Source organism: Theropithecus gelada, chromosome 1 (assembly GCF_003255815.1).
Source record: "Theropithecus gelada isolate Dixy chromosome 1, Tgel_1.0, whole genome shotgun sequence".
Taxonomy (NCBI): Eukaryota; Metazoa; Chordata; class Mammalia; order Primates; family Cercopithecidae; genus Theropithecus; species Theropithecus gelada.
In genome coordinates, this window is record NC_037668.1 from 200570301 (window position 1) to 200590540 (window position 20240).

General features: G+C 39.8%; 1 protein-coding gene across 6 annotated transcripts in view; it reads right to left on the reverse strand.

Moving 5' to 3' along the window:
• PBX1 (PBX homeobox 1) overlaps positions 1 to 20240 on the reverse strand; it is a 327814-nt gene that overhangs the window by 70116 nt on the left and 237458 nt on the right. For all 6 annotated transcript variants that reach the window (XM_025380128.1, XM_025380095.1, XM_025380137.1 and 3 more), the window contains 3 exons: positions 16515 to 16705; positions 8756 to 8891; positions 4254 to 4413 (listed from right to left, as the gene is read on the reverse strand). In XM_025380128.1, coding sequence (XP_025235913.1) covers positions 4254 to 4413; positions 8756 to 8891; positions 16515 to 16705 — 487 coding nt within the window. The remainder of the gene's footprint in view (positions 1 to 4253; positions 4414 to 8755; positions 8892 to 16514; positions 16706 to 20240) is intronic.

Below are 20240 nucleotides of genomic sequence, written 5' to 3' on the forward strand. Positions count from 1 at the left end.
TGAAGTAGTTGCCGTTTTCTGTAGTTTAGAAATCAAGACTTCAGGTAGATTATGTGGCCAGCCTGATTCAGCTTGATAGATTGGACTCTCATACCATTTGGGAGTTCAAAGGATAGGTCCTTTTTACTAGATGGAAGCTTAATTAAGTCTCAGGCATGCTTGCTTTTCCATTTCCCCTTGTGAATTCCAAAATTCACTGTTACTTTCTACCTGGGACAAAGTGAAAGAGTAAAGTGTTGTCTGGTTCAATGTGAAAACCCTTCAACAGGTATGTATGTCAAGGTTGTAGAGTTCCAATTCCAGGAGAAATTGTTTTCACTCTTCAGTTAAAAATAAAGAGGAGAATCATACTAAGGAAGAACATGAGATAAAACATCAGTAGGATAAATATTTTCACTTGGTTGTAAAAAACAAAATTATAAACATTCCTGTGGGTTTACTAAAGTGTCAGTCAACTTCTCTGGATGTGTTACCTTCTCTCTGTGTGTACTATATAAAAACTTCTCATAGGGCACGAAGGCTCTGAGTTTTAATATAATAACCTTTCATCAATCCTGAAAAACACCAACCCTCTTTTTAGGGGTTGATATGGTTAGACTTTGTGTCCCCACCCAACTCTCATCTTGAATTGTAATCCCCATAATCCCCACGACCCCCACGTGTCAAAGGGGAGAGACCAGATGAACTTAATTGAATCATAGCGGCAGTTTCCTCCATGCTGTTGTGATAGTGAGTGAGTTCTCACAAGATCTGATGGTTTTATAAGGGGCTCTTCCCCACTTCACTCGGCACTTCTCCCTCCTGCTGCCTTGTGAAGAAGGTGCCTTGCTTCCCCTTCACCTTCTGCCATGACTGCAACTTTCCTGAGGCCTCTCCAGCCATGCTAACCTCAGTCAATTAAGCCTCTTTCCCTTAGAAATTACCTAGTCGCAAGCATTTCCTTATACCAGTGTGAGAACGGACTAATACAGGGGTAATACAAGATTATGTATGTGGGCTTGCCATTGACTAAAATAGTGCTAGAAGAAGATTTGCTGTTGTCCTTGACACAAACACACAGCTAAGCAAAATCATTCAAATCTTGGGGTTCTGAGCTTCAGTAAGCCCACTACCACTTATCTAATCACAGAATGTGATATAATTTCAATGCTGATGGCATGCCACAGTGAGCATCCGTAATGCACAAGTCAATTTCTTTCTTCTTGGATGTTAAAATCCTCTCCAGAAGATAATCCAAGCTTCCTGAAAGGGCCTCATTTTTCTGAGGTTTTATAATCTCATCAAAATTAAGAAATTAAGAATGCATTACTCTAGGTCATTACAGAAGAATTATAGACCCCAGGTTTTAACCAGTGCTTCAACTGGTCCCTATTTTTGCTTTCTTTTTTCAAAATTTAACTTTTTCTCCTTCCTTCTATTCTTCCTCTTTGCTCCATCCATTTTGTCTAACTCTGCTGGTATAAACTATGAAGCATGCTAAATGTCTTTAAATGCTTGCTAATCCCCCCGGGTTTTAGTCTTAAGTGATTTAAAAAAAAAATAGATTATGCTTAAGAAAACAGGAGACATGGAACATATCAACAAATAGAAATATCTGGAAGTAATCTAAGATACTGAAGTGCTGTTCTCCATACAGAAGCCTCTGGCAGGAAGAGGATTTACTTGCAAAGAAATATATTTGTTTTTGTTTGTTTGTTTTTTTTGAGATGGAATTTTGCTGTGTTACCTAGGCTGGAGTGCAGTGGTGCGGTCTCAGCTCACTACAATCTTCGCCTCCCAGGTTCAAGTGATTCTTCTGCCTCAGCATCCCGAGTAGTTGGGACTACAGGTGTGCGCCACCATGTCCGGCTAATTTTTGTAATTTTGGTAGAGACGGGGTTTCACCATATTGGCCAGGCTGATCTCAAACCCCTGACCTCGTGATCCGCCTGCTTTGGCCTCCCAAAGTGCTGGGATTACAGGCGTGAGCCACTGCACCCAGCCAGAAATATATTTCTTTACAATAGAAATGAGTACTTATATTTTGTAAAACTCTGAAAAAAAACCTTCTGCTTCAATACTGAGGCTATGAAAAGTTCCTAGGTTCCACAACTCTGCCAAAATATATTTTCACATATTAACTTCTTATTTAAAATTTATTTCAATTATCATTTATCTTTTGAAATTATTGAAGAGCAAGTACATAACATGATAAACACCTTATGTGAAAAGTTTGAACATTTTAAAGTTCTACTTTATCTGTGTGGATGATTTAAGTTGGTTAAGAGCAAAAGAAAATACAGAAAAGCCCATTTATAACTTTTGCTGTTAAAATGTTTATCTTTTAAAATTCCATGCTATTGCACACATACAATAGTATTTTCTTTTGTCTCTACTTTAGAAAAAGCACTACAAAGGGGTTCCTGTGCGGATTATTTCCAACAACTTAGCTCAGATTTTCCATAATAATTTACTTTGTGCTCAGAATAGTCACATGATGTTTAAGCCACCAGAAAAAAATTCCTTAGAAAACTGTAATCATAGTCTGACATTCCGTAACAGGCAACCATAATTCTTAAACACAGAGTAGAGGGTTAAAATGCTTACTTTTCTCTTCTAAGGGCTTTAGGAAAGAATAAATAGTTACGAATTTAGTAATGAAGAAAGTCCACAGGGCCTTTCTAAGGAGTAGTCATAAATCATGCTAAGCCATCTGCGATGCAGATATACCAGGGACAGGAAAAAGTCATTTCGATATCTGTTTTGCATTATGATAACCTTTGCAGGAGTGTTGAGTGCATTTTTGCTAATGTTGACAGAATTGTACTTCTTCCAAAGAGACAAGTGAAAATGTCTGCCTAGCAGCACAGTTCAACTTGTTATTGGGTCTGAAATTCTTAATAATTGACCAGATGGAGAAGATGGAACTCTCTGGTTATTGAACCTGTTAGCTTTGATCCCTTGTCAATCACACCATGATGGAGGAAGAAAAAACCAAAATATTCCTCAAAAAGTAAATATGCTCCTCATAGGAATCTAACCTGTAGTGCTGAGAAAATTAAAACTGGATTGAATTCTATGTTATTTTATTATATTCATGTTGAAAAAGCCCAGGCCACTCTTCATGCATGATTCCATTTAGATAAAAGAAGGCCATAAAAGGCATGCTGGGTATAGCCCAGTGAGTTGGAGAACCTTATCATTAACAAATTTGTACATCTGGAAGCCCACAGAAGACATCAGTCTGTGGAACCCTACATTGTCTCCAGTAACAAGTCACCATAAGAAAACTTATTTTAGTGGACAAACAAGCTTTGTGGTCAAAGATACCATTACAAACCTAATGTTAGACATTAGGTTTGTAATCATATGATGATCAAATATATTTAAATTGGTAACCTTTTAAGTTAGAATCATCAATTTTCTTAGCTGTGCACCCTAATCGAAGTCAAACCAAACTTATTTAATGAGGAAATACTTGTTTTTCCTTTACCGAAGGGGAAAAAAAAATTACCACATGCCTTCCATAGCCTACAAACACAAAGGTTATAATTTTTGCACTATTAACTATATTTTTTCACCTGTAGAAATTCTGAACTGATGACACAAGGCACACCCCAAAATACAGTATTTTGACCTAAACTCTTAAATTAGTGATATAATGCATATTTCCTGAAATAAAACCTACTACATAGCACATGACCGATAATCATAAAGAAGACCAACAAAAAACAATAAAGAACAACAACTATAAACAATACATAGAAATATTCATAGCCTGGTTTTGCATACCAAAACATTCTAATAAGATATTTGCTAGAAGAGTAAATATTTCTGCATAGAATGAACGCTAATAGGTGACCCAGACATTATGTTGTTGGAACAGCAAAACTGACAAGGATAAAAACTTTATATAAAATGGGCCAAATGACAGAATCCCAATAGACTATCTCTAAGCATTATGTCTAACTTATTTATTGATATCCCTGAGGGGAGAATTTAGAAGTCTCATCAAGCTAACCAATTTACTTTGGTCTTAATAGACACATTAATGCAAACCTCCACACAACCCACCTTGTAAACAGTCTAACAGATTGCTCTTTGGAAATGAAAGGAAGAACCCAAAGTGACATTAACATCCAAAAATACAATTGAATACAGAAATTAACCAATCAAAAGTCTAACAAATTAAAAGAAAATCAAAATGTAAGAAAAGCAAGTATAAAAATAGAGAACAATTCCTCCCCCCACCCCCAATCAAAGAAAAAACTAACCAGCTGAGTTGGGAGTTGAGGGTGAGTTAGCTTGGCTTCCATGGGCTGACACATTGGTAGCAGTGACAGCTGTTTTGGCAGCATAAATATTGGCTTCCTCTTGAAATTTACCTATGTTCTTCTTGTACCGGATTCGCTTATTTCCAAACCAGTTTGATACCTAGAGTAGTTTAATAAGATGAGAAAGTTCACATTTCATCCTTTAGAAACATTGCAGAAGAAAAAAAAAAGGCTTTATGGGAGAGGTGAAGAGGTAAACTAATTGGTCTTATCCTACTTGTATTAATAATTTGGCAACGTCAGTAAAAAGATCTGAAGTAAGAGCTTCAAAAGGACAACTACATGAAATGCGATTCTCTTGTTTAATATCACTAAAATTTAGTAAAACCACTGTGACAAAAATCTTCCTATAAAGGAGCTGCTCATTTAAGCTAGAACCCTTTTAATTTAGAGCAAGCATTTTAAATTTGCTTACATCTTCAGTTATGACACTAAAATATACCTAACATTTCAGGAGAAATGCCCCGAGTGTTCATCAATGCGAAAGCTGGCTTTATGCCATCAAAATACACAGACCTTTAAATGTCCATATAGGTGCTTTCATGTGATAGATTAATTGCAAATTTTTAGAAGTTACATGACTTTAATGTGGACTGAGATTCTTAGCTGTATTTCACGATAGACCTTAGGATCAATATAATTCAATCTACCAGATTTCACTGACTATTTTGTGTAAAGCTTGGTATTATCTACATAAGGAAAAACTGTAGCATACAAATGACTATCCCCTTGAATTCTAGTGTTTAAATGTTAAAGCCAGCAGACACAATAAACCTAATTTACTTTCATTTGTTAATTTATTTCCTTCATGTGGTTCACAGCAGGTGTCTTGGCTCCATTTGGTACCTCTGCTCCCTTCATACCAAGACTTCTGCCAGACACAAGGGGAGACACAGTTAAATTCAAGTTTTACCCCCATAATTCCTGCCCTGGGAAGGAAAGTTTTATATCCCACATTCCAGATATGATTTTGAACTAAAATGCTGAGGTTTTCATATAATTACAAACCAAACTATGAATCTGGTGAGGGAAGGGGGAGTTGATACCACATGTACCACAGTTTACATATCATTTATATTTAACTCCCAAAGACAGCAGATAAAGAAAACTGTTGCAAAACTATAATTTTTATATTTATGTAAATATAATTTATATTAATATAATATAACTTAATTTTTTAAATGCATTAGCAAACTTAAAACATCTTATAAGGACAGCACTGAAAGGCTTATGCAACTTATACTATAGCAGAAATGTCAAGCCTTTTTTGAAAAAAAAAAAAAATCCGTCCGTACCACCACAATATTAGTAAACAAAAGAGAAAAAAATTCAATAAGAAAATGCTTTATTTATTGTAAATGCTGATGTCTACAGAAAAAGAGGTAAACTGGAGGAGGAAGGACACTTTTGGGTGTATTTCAGGATCACTGCATATCTAGTTTCACTTTGAAATTTATGTTTTTCTTGATATAACTTTCACTATTCGTAGGAATCGGTCATAATTATGGTTGCTTTTTGATTTATGGGATAGCAAAAGAAGAAAAAAGATAAGGAGATTTTTTTTCTCAGATAACTGCACAAGCTGAAAGAAAAGGGAAAAAGATGAAAGTAATTTGGGAGGACTTTTGAAGAAGAAATACCTGAGGTCCAATTATATGTGAAAAAAAATATAAGCTGAAGGGGGTAGAGAGGGGACATGTTGTGGGAGTGATTCCCTTCTAAATGACAAGAATGGAACTGGTAGGAAGGTGCTAGGTCAGTTCAGGGACTTCCTGCATTGTCCAACAGACAATGATCCAGACAATGTATACAGTGTTATCATGAATGAACTAATTATTCAACAGTCATGGACTAAGGGCCTAATATGCGTTAGGCACTAGGGATGTATAGATAACAGACACAGAATGAGACATAAAATACAGAAAGAATAGTAGGTTTTATAGGAAGAGTTTGATTCACATTTTGAGTAAGTTAATTTTGAAGAAGCTCTGGGCAGAGCCACGATGAAGTCCATTGGGAAGTAAAATATATGAGTTTGGTGCTGCAGGAGAGAAGTTCCATCAGGTATTCAAATGGAAGTATTATTTGTAGCTGTGGGCATGGAAAAGATTAAGTGTTAACTTCAAAGTTAAGTGTTCAAGGGGAAGTTGTTAAAACAACTTCTATTACAGATTTCACCCTCAAAGATTCTGATTCAGAATTAAGGTGACACTCAAGAATTTACATTTCCAACAGGCTCCCAGGGGATGCTGATGCTGCCTTCTGTGGATCACACTTCGAGTAGCTCTGGTATAGACAAAGGGCTCTTTAGGGATTTGGGGAGATACAGTCAACAGGCGGATTTCAGATGGATTTGGGTGTATGGGCAGCATATCTTTGTTTTGGGTCATGGGGTTTCAATAGCTTTTAGTAGATTTCAAAAGAATTTGTGACTTCAAAAAAAGACAATAATGATACAGTCCAAGAGGTATTCCCTGGCTTTGGGAACTAGGAGAAAGATTGAATAAATCATGTGATCCAACAAACCATGATTAGTAGATGGGGCAACTAAGACCCAAAAAGAAAGAGTGAGTTCCCTAGGATCCCACAGTTGACTCTTGTCAAAAATATGCTCCTTGCTTAATGCTCTTTCTATGATATCACATATTGTCTCCCATTGGACTTGTTTAACAATGGTAGCTTAGTTGCTTTGGGGAGAGACAGATGTGATGAGGAAGAAAGAAGGGCATGACTTTGGCATGGGCAGAGGAAAGGGAAAGGTGACACAATATGTAAATAAGCATTTTAATGGACACACTATTTGTACCTTGAGTTTCCATAATGAAGGAAGTGAAGGTTGCGGGAACAGATCAGGATTTTAACTTGTATCCAGCTATACTACAAATTACCTCCAGAAGAATTCCTTTTACCTTCAACACGGAGTTGAAATTCTGAATTCCACACTTGGAATTCAGACAGCAGTAATTTAATTCTACTTTAAAAGCAGAGGGTTCCAGGATAAAATTCACTGATTTAATATTTGCTCCTTGTTTGTGGTCCATACCTAGAAGCATTCCTGAAACATGCAGCAAGTATCAAAAAGCATTAATTCCCTTTTTTTGTGGACAAGGGGTCTAGATTTGGACAAGAATGGTGATAGCCCTAGAAAAAACTAGGCTACTTGAATTTCACCACTGACATTCCAGTTTCCCAGAATTGTCAAGACTGAAAATGACCTTCAGCTGGGTCAAAGCACCTAAGGAAGGCCCAAGTTAAAAAGGAGTCAATTCTTTCTGCTTTATCTGAAAGAATGTTTTCAAGGATATTTGCTGCTGTAAAATCATCTTAGTTTGTTGGGGAGGCTCGGCCAATCCCTTCATTGTCAATACCTTTTGTGGAGCTCTATATTCTGACTGGACCTAATTCTGTATAGGTAAACACAGGTTGATGGGATCAGCACCCTGCAGGGATCAACGGAAATCAGGATTCAATTCAAGGAGGTACAGATGCTTAGTTTATATAAAGGAGCATCTGCTTCATTTGAAAAGTGGTAAGTGAAATTTCTCACTACAGTAGTCTTCACTACTCCCTCCCTCCCCAGTTTTAATGGAAATACCTGTACATTTAATTCTCCTGCATGTGACAAAATTCTAAGAAAAACTTTCTTCGACAGATTTCAGAACTATCACTATAGGTCTCAATTACAAACCAGTGGTGGTATTTGAGGTTCAGACTGAGTAAGAAGTTTGGGTGGATCTTTTGAGCGGACAAAATGTACGTACGTATAAATATTGCCTACTGTTCTGCTTCATATTCATATTGAAAACTCTAGGCCTATAACAATTTTATATCATGTATCTTTCCAAGTCAACAGACACCACCTGTTATGGTTATTGCTCTTTGGGGGAAGGGCGCATTCAGTGACATTTTATTCAACCATTCCAATGTAATCGCAGTGACATGTTAAAATTCCTACACTCCATCAGTTAGAGAGTCAGCACATCAAGAGGAGACATTTAAGTTCCTTTCATTTAAAAGGCTATATAACAACTAGTTCCATTCACTGACTCTTAAAGTTCCTGGGTTGGGCAAAAAATGGCTAAGGAATTGACTGAGTTTGAAAAAACAGCATGAGGAATGCAGGTAACTTCCCTAGTACACTTTAGACACCTCACCCATTTGAAGCAAAGGAGTGCTTGTTGGAAAGAACCCTAACCCTGTTTTTACACTGTACTCTACTTATTCTTCTCTTCCTTCTGCTGGTCCTTCTCAAGTTTTGCCAAGTACTTACCTAGAAACTCACTTATACACATATACATCAAGCGTTTACCTTGATATTTTAAGGCTACAGCTGATGGAACTTGCAAGGCATGAATGTCCAGTAAAGCAAGACCTCCAAGAGCCTGCCCTGGAGGCCCCACCATGGCCAGGCTACAGGCTGAGGCTTTTGAGGGGCTGCTTACCTGGGAGACTGTGATGCCACACTTCTTGGCTAACTCCTCTTTGGCTTCCTCACTGGGGTAAGGGTTGCTGAGATGGGAATAGAAATATTCATTCAGGATTTCTGTCGCTTGCTTGTTGAAATTCCGTCTCTTCCGCCTTCGTAAAGAGAAAGGAAACAATAACAAAAAGGCTCACACCAAATAAACATAAAATGGGAGAGAATAGAATCTACTTCTGGGAGAAGACAAATTTTTGAGCAAAAGGTGAATTGGAGCACATTTACTAAAAGGGGCTGGATGCCAAAACCATAACTAAAAGCATTTGCTCAATACTTCATTGTGTACCATCTGGGCACCAAACAGAAGAGTGGTCACGGATATTTTTGCAGAGTAGTGAGGAGCATAAAGTTTCAAAATTCGGGCCATCTTGGTTTGTTCACTCTGTCACCCAGGTTGGAGTGCAGTGGTGTGATCTTGGCTCACTTTGAACCTCCACCTCCCGGGTTCAAGCGATTCTCCTGCCTCAGCCTCTTGTGTAGCTGGGATTTCAGGCACACACCACCACACCCGGCTAATTTTTGTATTTTTAGTAGAGATGGGGTTTCATCATATTGGCTAGGTTGGTCTCTAACTCATGACCTCATCATCTTCCTGCCTCGGCCTCCCAAAGTGCTGGGATTACAGGTGTGAGCCATTGCGCCCAGCCCCATCTTGGTTTTGAATCCTGGGTCAATTGAATATCAGCTGGGTGATTTTGACCAGTTTCTTCAATGAAAGTGAAGAGGGTCATACTGACTTCACAGGGTGAGAGTAGGGAAGAGATGAGACCACACAAAGACAGCATTCAGCACAGCGCCCAACACATGGCAGGTGCTACAGCGTGGTCTTTCTTCTTACCAGGTTCCAGGCACTGGGCCTTACCCCTCCCTCTTGGCAATCAATTCAAGTTATTCATTTTTCACAACTACTGAGGTAGATATGATTATTTGTATTTACCGATAAAGAACAGAGCTCAAAGGTCACTCAGCTGGTATGTAACAGAGCCAAGGTATTAATTCAGGTCTGACCGACAACAAAACCCAGTCTCTCTCTTCTACACAAATGAGCTCCTCACAATTACACAGAGATTCTGCAGCCATAAGTTAAAAATAAGTTATCACGTTCTTTCCATTCTATCCCCATGTAAATGCACGTAACATTCTTAAAAGGCATCTGGAGAAGAGGGCACAGAACTGACTGAAATTAACCCCCAACAGCTTGACCTCCCTCAGAAGGAGAAAAGTGGCACTTCTTAAGCAAGAACAGCTGCTAAATGGTAAAACAAAAGCCCACAGAATTCTTTTTCACATACAGGTTGCCAAAAAGGAGAAAATCACTTTTTTTGAATAAAAGCATTTTTCTGCCTTAAAAAAGAAAAAGTGCTAATTGAACTAATTTAAAGTGAGAATCACTTTATCGCTTCCTGACAATGAAGGCCTGTGGATAGCTGAGGGCGTTGCAGGCTCATTGCAGGGGCTGGCTGGCCCTCCTTAAAGCTGTGGGTCCTTCATCTTTAAATTAGCTTGCTTAGCACTTTTGCCTTTCTTGCTTTTATTAAAAGCTTTTCCTTATGGAAAAAATGTCCAGAACATCCCTGATTATGCCAGGATATAGGATTTCCCAATTTAGCCAACAGAAAGCACTGATGGCCTTGCTAGACAGGAAATTCAGCTAATATTGTATTTTCAGGGTCCCGCTTGGATTAATTAACACAATAAAGTGCCTGATTTTACCGGATGAATACCATCTGTCCACAGGTATTAACCACATCTGTCCAGATTATGCCAAGCCCAAGTCACTCTCCTAAATCATGCTGAGTTTCTGGGTCACTCAGCATCAGAAATTGTACAGATTGGATTTAAAAGCCCAACTGCAAAGTGGGCATGTGTTAAAAGCTCTTGCATGATGGGAATCTGAGGAAGATAGCCAAGTGACTAACACAGTCTGCAGGCCAGGCTTTAGATCACCTTTGGCTTCTCTTTCTTCTTCGCCTAAAGAAGACTGTTGTTTTAGGCCTGGGGAACTGGACCCTGAAGACTCCCTAATTGGGAGAGCCTCCGTTCCCTCATTCAGTTGTTTGCATTAGCATTACTGTGTATTTTTTGGGACTCTTCCAATTGAGCTCAAAGGAAACCTCTCTGGAATGAGCTGGTGGTATGCGGATGGTGCAGACAGCTGTTCCCAGCTCTTCTCTCCTTGTGATGTGCAATCTTCTCTAGGTGGTCTCATCTACTCTGATGGACTCGCTTATCACCTCTTTTAGTAGCTGTCTTAATCTAGGGTGTTTGAAATCCTAGGATCAGGATTTTTCAGAATTTCAAGAAACCTAGTGAAAATAACACCTTTCTACCATAAGGTTGAGCTAACTGAGACGCCTGGTTTCTTTGCTTTGGCTTGTAGTGTTATCACCTTGCTGAGTTAACATTTGTGATTTCAAACCAATGAGTAGCTTTGTGAGTTGGGCATCAAGGTTTTGAATTTAAGAAATTTGGAAGTTAATTAAATATTACTGGATAAACATGGTGTTTTAGGGACAGAAAATTTTTGAAGCACAGGGTCCATGGGGGAAGTTTTTTATAAAAGACTCATGATAGTGAGATGTGTAGACGTCACAGACATACACTGCTAACTACCAAATTTGTTATCTCCTGCCCTAATACCTGTGCTAAGAGCCACTGGCCCATTTATGACTGCAGACTCCAAGCATCTTCAGACAAACTGTTTCCAAAACTAAGATCACCTTTTACCCAAATCAGCTCCATTTTCCTTGTTAGCCTTATTATTTAGTGACATTACTACAGATATAGTTCATTATATTTGCTAATTTGTTCATTCTTTCATTCATTCATTCATTCATTCAAAGATTTGAGTACCTAGCATGTGCTAGAAACTAGGAGTTTCTCAACTCTTCCTGCTTTCTTACCTTCATCAAATGATTGCCTCCTAAGCAAGTCCTGCCAGTTCTACACTTTCAAATCAACCTCTTTTGTTTCATTCTAATTGTGCTGCTATTTGTGAAGTGAGTGAAGAGGAGCCGCTGCCTATTGTACGACTGTATGACTAGCGCTGTCCAAGAGTACTTTGTGCAATGAGTGAAATGTTCTATATCTCTGCTGTCCAATGCAGTAGTCACTGGCTACGTGTGGCTACTGAGCAGCTGCAATGTGGCTACTGTAACTAGAGAGCTAATTTTTAAATGTTTATTCATTTTAATTTAGTATTCAGTTAACTTAAAATCAAATAGCTATATACCAGAGCAACACTAGATCAATGCTTTCCCAAGAAGCCCTCTTGGAAAAAGATTGTAGCTCTGGGGACACCATCAAAAACATAAAATATCTTTGAAACCTCTTGTTTTAGTCCACTCTATAATATAGCAATGTTTATCTTAAAATAAGAATATTTTCTTTGGAATACTTATGTAAAATGTGAAAAGTATTTCAATTTATTCTGTGTGGCGCCAGTCTGAGGAGCACAGGCTTCAACAATTGTTCTTTACATTGTCTTTTCTCCAGTCCAGCTCATCTTCAAGAGACTCACTAGAGTAATCTTTCTAAACCATAGATATGTCACTAATCATTATAAAATTTAATAATAATGTGTATATAAACAACAATGTACAATAGCATATAACAGTAATATATAACACAGTAATCATTATGATAGCTGAATTATGATGTGAATATTATGTGCCAGATACTATAGTAAGACTTATTCCTATTTACAGGATTATCTACATTTTACAGGTAAGAAAACCAAGTCTTGGGAAAATGAGTCACAGGGTCATAAAGGTCATCAGGGTTGTAGCCAGAATTTGAATCCAGTGCAATTTTATGTGATAACTTCCCATACTTCTTCTTTAAATAGCTCTGAGGGTTTCTGCTGTTTGATAGGATAAACTTAAAATCTTCACTGGTACAGTTAAGGTTTTTCAGTGGATCTTTCCTATCCCTAGTGCCTCATTTCCCCTCAATCCTACACATGCTCTGAACAATTTCATCTAGCCACATCATATGCCTCTGCATTCCCCAAAGACTCGTGGCTTTCATGCTCCTGTGGCTCTTCACACCACCCTGCGTCTTTCTCTCCCACAACATCCGCCACAGATTTACATATGTTTCCCCAACTAAACAGCAAATTCCTCAAAGGCAGAGGACAGATCTCACTCATATTTGAAACCCTTGTGTCTAACACATAGTAAGCACTCAAGTAAGGAATGCTTGCTGAAGTAGAATTACGTTGTTTATTTTGCTGTCATTCCTTCTGTTTGGCAAACATCCTGCTCCTCTGAGACTCAGTATTTTTCCGCCCTCTCTCTGGATCCTTTCCTTCAGGTGGAGTAGGTAGATGAATGAACTGAATGTGTAACATGTGGTGTTATGTGTAGTTGGAACAGTATTTGTCCTATGAGATTATGAGCTCTTTGAAGGTAGCACCCACATGTATATGCACTTTTTTCATCTTTGATGTTCCAGTGGCTACTACAACATCAGGCAGATAGTAAGAGCTCAGTTAGATAAACCAGTAAATCTAAGTAGAGTGCCAGTGTGACCAGACTAGACCTTCTTGGATGTCCTTTCCTCCTTCTTGCCATCCTCTCCTTGGCAATATACTTTATGTAATCCCCTCTATTGCAGTGAAGTATACAGACGTACTTTTAATTATCTGTTTATGTTACTGTTATTTCTAGCAAAATGTTATAGAAAAACAGTTAAGATTACTGCTTGAAAATCAGTTAGATAGTTTATAAGTTCTCTCCCTCTTTTAACTAAAAAAAAAAAAAAAATGTTATTTATAGTCCTGATAATAAACTTACCAAGTAGTATGGCACAATGCTTGGTATATAGAATGATATGAGATATGTTGAATGAATGAATGAATGGAATTTTTAAGTTAAACCTTCCTGGTACAGTTAAGTCAATCTAAGGAAGAGAGACAGGAAATGACTTGAGTGGGATAAACCTGGGCCCAGAGAGAAGTTGAGGAGTGTGGTGGACAGAATTCCAGAACTGTAGACCCTGGTGTACACACCTTCCCTGTGAATGGATGGCATAGGAAATATGATGAGGTTCCTCATCAGCTGACTTTGAGTAAATGAAAGGGAAGATTCGATTAAAGCCTTAAAATGGAAAGTTTCTCCTACGGGCCCTCAGGAAGAAAACAGGCAGCCAAATTGTGAACTGCCTATTGAGAAGGGCAGCCTCTAGGAACTGAGGCCCTCGGTCCTACAATGAGGAAACGAATTCTGCCAACAACTAGAACAAGCTTGGAAGGAGACTCTGAGCGTCAGATGAGATCACAGGCTCAGCTTATAAGCTTGATTACAGATTCGCTGTGACTAGGGCAGAGGATCCAGCTAAGCCATGCCCAGGCCCCTGACCAACAGAAACCGTGCGATAATAAACTTGTGTTGTTTTAAGCTGCTTAATTTGTGGTAATCTGCTATGCAGCAATAGAAATCTAATACAATGAGTGTTCCACAACAAAGTAGGAACACTCAATTCTACACACCTATTAGATTACAAAGACTAATCTTATTACTAAATCAAGTCCTCTTTGTATTTTATTTGTCTTCCATGAAATCTTTTTTGGTGAGGCCCTGCCCATCAGATGCATGGTTTAGAGGAGCATGTGAATATGTGCAGTGAGTGTGTCTTTCGTACTAAGTTTGCTTAGCTATCTCTCCCAATTACAATTAGTGACGCCGGAGGCACTGATATGAATTCCCCAATCAGGATGTCTGGCAAACATTTGCTTTTGAACTGAGAAGGCCATTTGCTCAGCCTTAGGCTGGAATCTGGGGTCATGTTCTTTCACTGGTAATAAATATACCCCCAAAATGAAATGATAGTAACAGTGACAATAGGTTAGTTGTTTTCGTTTGGAATCTTGGCTCAGAAGCAATGATTCAAAGGTTGTAACCAAAGCAAGAAAAAGACCCTGTCTTAAAGTGATTGTCTGTCTGGTGCCAACTGGAACACTCTAGGCAAAGGCCGGTGGAAGTGAAAGAAACTTGTGGACAAAGCTCTCCAAGCTTTGTGTCTGTTACAGTCTGACCTTCCAACTGGGCACAGTGGAATTACTGAGAGAAGATATCCAATGAGACAATTAATTCTGCTCCTCCCGTCTCTCTGCTTACTTTCTTGAAAAGAACTCAGTCTGGAGCCAACTGTTCTTTTTTTTTTTTTTTCAATACCTGCCAACATAAATACTAACTCCAGCATTTTAACTAGAGGAGTTACCATGGAGATGTAAGCAATACACACAGGGTGGCAGTGGCACAGAGGAAGGACCCAAACAGAGGCCACCAGTCACTTGCACTTTGCACTATGCAGAACAGGCTGTATTAAAGAAGCCAGGCAGACAGCAGGCCACGGGTGAGGGAGAGGCTCAGAGGATCCTGCTTTAGGGTGATTTTGCGTATTTCCACTCCATTACTATACCCAGTTGGGGAAAACTACCTTCGTTTTTACTTTCTCTTGACTTATTCTATGGAATTCTACTGGCCCAGAGTTACATTTTGCTAGCTGGCATTCTCATGTTCTAGTCCATGCAACCCAAAACACATTGACTAAAGGGAGTGAGAAGATGCCAGGGCGTTTTAAAGAGGTTCAAGGACTGTAAAGACCACAATTGTGAAGACAGAGAGAAATGCAGGTAGGATAGCTGAATAAAACATGATCTCAGGGGTGAAAAAATTCAAGAGGAGTAATAAATCATTTTATCTGATTGAAAAGAGACAAAATTATAGATTGTGAAGTGGTACACTGACCCTGACATATCTAGCGTACTAACGATAAAAATAACAGATTGGGATTATTATCAAGAATTTAAATATGAATGGTATCTGAATTCACAGATGATGAATTTAAGACAAATTCTAGATCACAAAGCATACCCAAAATCAAAATGTATTTGCTAGATGAATTATCAAAATATTCTTCTAGAGTAGATGAAAGATACGACTATTACTATTTTACAGGCTGGATAACAGAAGCAAAAGGAATCAAAGGGATTCACATAAATCTATCGGTCTAGAGAGTAGGGGAACCAAGAGATGACACTTGTTCTGTGTTCTCAGTTCTTGTCTTCTTTTAAAGGTCCTTTGTATCCATGGTTTCTTCAACTGAATGCCCTGAACTCACAAGTAAGGACAGGAGCAGCAATGCCAGATGGAAACCATCAAACCAAGTTGGCCCATGTTAGACCATCTCCTTGTCCCTCTATGTCCAAAGTGCCATGTCTTATTCATTTCTGCACTCCTAAAATTAGCCCAGAGACAGCAATTTACTTAGAAATATTTGTTGAATTGTGTGCACTCTCGGTCCATCTACAGGGTGGAAAAGATCCCAATTTCCAAGCAAATGGAATAAACTTTATTGAATAGAGCCTGTCGTGATAGAATGCTAGTAAGACAGCTGCAGGCCCATAGTTACAAGACGCATCTATAAGAGAGGTACCTAGTGCTATGAAAAGAAAAAAAATCTCACTGTACCTAAGTCCTCCTTGCTGCTACCCACAGTGCGTAACACAGTGATAAAGATCACCTCCTGCAACCATGTATTTTCCTGGTACTGTGTGAAACCAATGACCTATCTAGTCTCGCAGAACCATTCTCAGGGTACCATTTGGTTCAGTGTTGATGGGGTGAAACTAGAGCCTATAAGGGTGGCCAGCTATGGACTCTAGCCGCAGATCAGTGACTCCCACAGAGGGCAGGACAGCCCCATGGGAGACTCACCGCGCATCCAGAAATCGGGAACGCAGGATCATCACGGCCTCGCACGTGCTCTGCTTGAGCTGCATCTGGATGGAGCTGAACTTGCGGTGGATGATGCTGACCATCCGCTCAATCTCCTTTGGGGAGATAGGCCTGGTCCGGCTTTGCTCTCGCAGGAGATTCATCACGTGGGTGGTGAACTCGTTGCAGGCCTGGAATGGCAAGACAATAAACACAGTCATTGCGGGTCCAAGCCTCAATGCGTATCAAGTCTATGACACAAGGAGCATGTGGGCTTTTCTAGAGACTTGTGCAAATAAAGAAAACTAAGATAGTTTGTGGTAGACGTCCATTTCAGCCCCTATGGCTCTAAGTTTTGGCGATAATGTTGAATTTTTTTAAGACACAAAAAAATTTCTTAATCATTTTATCTTAATTTTTTTTCCATGATTTTACCACAGTAAAATGTAAGAATATGACTTCTAGTATAAAACACACTTTGTCCCAAAGTTAACAGTCAAAGAGAGTTTGGGGTCAAATGTATCATGTGCTTTCTGCCTTGCTCATTATTTCTGATATAGGAGTGCTTCCAAATTCTCAATTTCAGAATGCATAAACAGCCAAAAGAGTTTAAATGGAATCATGGAATTAAAAGCTTTGATAACTCTTCTGGGAGATTTCTCATCCATCTATTTCTGTTTCAAGTTTTATTATAAGAACTTCCTCTCTTGCTCTGGCCTTCTGAAGATCCACTATGTCTGTAACACAAAGGGAATCTGTCCCCAGGGGTCTTAGAGAAACAGCATCAAAACATGATTGAGAGGATTCACGAACTATCCCTGCAGAAATAAAAATTCTCAGGTTATAAACTAGCATATCATCAGCTCCGGAGGTGGAGTTGAAAATCGTATTTCCCCACCTCCTTATTTAACAGGGAGAAAAACTGTGGCCCAGAGAGGTGAAGGGACATTTCCACAGGCACACAGCAAACATGAAGAGGCAGAAGTAGCACCTGAGCCCTTCCTATTTTAGGCCATGGCCTCTGTCCTTTTCCAGAGTCTGAACTTACTCCTCTGAAAACTCCTGCCCTCTCTTTTAGTTACTATGACTTACTTAGCATCCATAATCTGGTTTACTTAGCTGAGCATTCAGTAAAACATCTATTCACAGATTCACTCAAAGCAATACTGTAAAACTGTATTCGATTCACAACAAAAAAGGCAAGATGATGCTTTAAGAGTTAAAGAACTGAAGACTCAATTGCTCCAACTTTTTTTTTTTTTTTTTTTTTTTGAGACGGAGTCTCACTCTGTCGCCCAGGCTGGAGTGCAGTGGCGCGATCTCAGCTCAGTGCAACCTCCGCCTCCCGGGTTTACGCCATTCTCCTGCCTCAGCCTCCCGAGTAGCTGGGACTACAGGCACCCGCCACCTCGTCCGGCTAGTTTTTTGTATTTTTTAGTAGAGACGGGGTTTCACTATGTTAGCCAGAATGGTCTTGATCTCCTGACCTCGTGATCCGCCCGTCTCGGCCTCCCAAAGTGCTGGGATTACAGGCGTGAGCCACCGCGCCCGGCCTGCTCCAACTTATTAACGGCAGAAACACGCTCGTTATTGATAACATTGCACTGCTGTTGTCACATGTGTCGATAACGCAGTACCAATAACAATAGTACACATTTACTGATTATTCACCTAAGAAATCCTTTGAGGTTGGTTGGCCAAAGGTACATAGGCAGGTGCATCCACTGGGCTGTGTCTACACTGGTGAATGGGAGGCCTGGGTTTTTGCCCCCGCCTCCGTGAATATTTGCGCACATCCTTTCACTACTCAGTGCCTCATTTAATTCACCCAAAAGTGGCTTTAATCACTCCTGACCCTCCAGCAAGGTTAACGGCACCCACACTCCTGTGCTATGACCTGCAGACTGAGCAAATCCCTCACAGGAACACAGCAGAGAGGCTGAGTGCGAGCACAGCCTGGGTTCACAGCTCCTGCCTCTGGGACTCACTTGGCTGTAGGATCTTCAAAGTGACTTAATGTATCTGTGCCTCGTTTCTCTAATTTGTGAAACCGAGATGACAACACCCACCTCATAAGGTGTAGTAAGGATTAAATGAGTTACTATATGTGTGCCTGGCCCTACAAACACATGTCACAATTATCTCTTCAAAATATAGATAACTTAGAAATCCAGCATATTTGGATATATCAATAACCGGGTAAACTTCTCTAGAGTTCAATTTCCCTCTTGGTAAAAGTAAAGGTGGTGATAAATACCTCCTTTCTACTCTACGGGCCTATACAGAAGACATACCCATAGGAGATTGGGTCCTTATAGCATGTTACTCTCCACTCTCCACGGAAAAGGGCTATATAAACATGAGATCTATATAGTAAGTTCATTCCCTAGCCAGCCCCAGCACGCAGAACTGTACAGCCAAGAGAAGGAAATAAAACCTGGCAGCAAGTTCACTGAAATCTGGAGACCACAGGATGGAGAGTGGAGGGCTAGGCACATAGCAAGCATCCCAGCTGCCTTTCTAGAGAAACAACCTCCCACAGGGCTGCAGCCTCCCCACCTCGTCTGGGCTTAAAGAGAGGAGGGGCTGGATGTGAGGGAGGATTGTCCAGTGCACCAGCTCTCAGCTGGGAAGCCACAGTGCTCAGCTAATAATCATATGCTTCATTATGGTGAATACAAATACTCACCATATCTGATGTTTATTCAGGGCACTGTATCCCGGGGCCCTTTCTGCTCTTCATGAAACAGACAGTGGAGTCGTTTCACCCACTGCTGAGGTGGAGCAAAGCAGCTGCTAAACAGCTGCCGAGGAACGCACAGCAGAGAGCAGAGCAAAGCTCCAAGTCCGTTTGAGATGGACAAAGCATAAGGATCCAGATTGTTCCAGTACCTGGGAAGGAAGGAGCTATCCACACCTCCTCCTCACTTCCCTCAAGCCTTGTACCTAAAGAAGCTGGGCTACTTCCCACAGGACAGGCACTCACAATGTGACAGGAATGTGAATACTTGGGGTTACAACTGTTAATGAAATAAAACCCTCACATGCTGAATGTTTCTCAACAGAGGAGACAATACTGTAGGCTGTCATTAAAAACAAACAAACAAACAAACAAAAAAAAACAAAAAACCGTTACTTTCTGGGAGCTCAGGCTGCCTCCATAGGGCAGAGGGATTTCGAATAGACCTCCCAGGTTACAGGCAACATTGTTTCTGGAAGCAGACAATGAAAGCGAAGCCTTTCAAAAATCTCCTATAAGGTTTAAGTTTACATCCTGAACTATAAGACCTATCTTCTTCCTTGACTCCTTCAAAAAGATGGATTGGATTGAGATCCAAGGATGAGATTGGATTTGGCTGCCAATCTCATCAACAAAAGTAACTGGGATCTTAGGGCTGTCTTAGCTATGAACTGAATTAACCCAGTTCAGTTCAACATTAGACATTTAGTCCTGTCTATTCGCCAACAGCATTATTTACAAAAGCTAAAAAATCCTACAAAACCACAAGAATTTTTTTTTTTTTAAAGTAGATCTTGGAATAAAATTCAGGTTTCTGACATCATGGTTTTATCTATTATAATATGCCAGCTCTTAAATACCTTATAGTGCCGGGCGCGGTGGCTCACGCCTGTAATCCTAGTACTTTGGGAGGCTGAGGCAGGCGGATCACATCAGGAGATCCAGACCATCCTGGCCAACATGGTGAAACCCCGTCTCTACCAAAA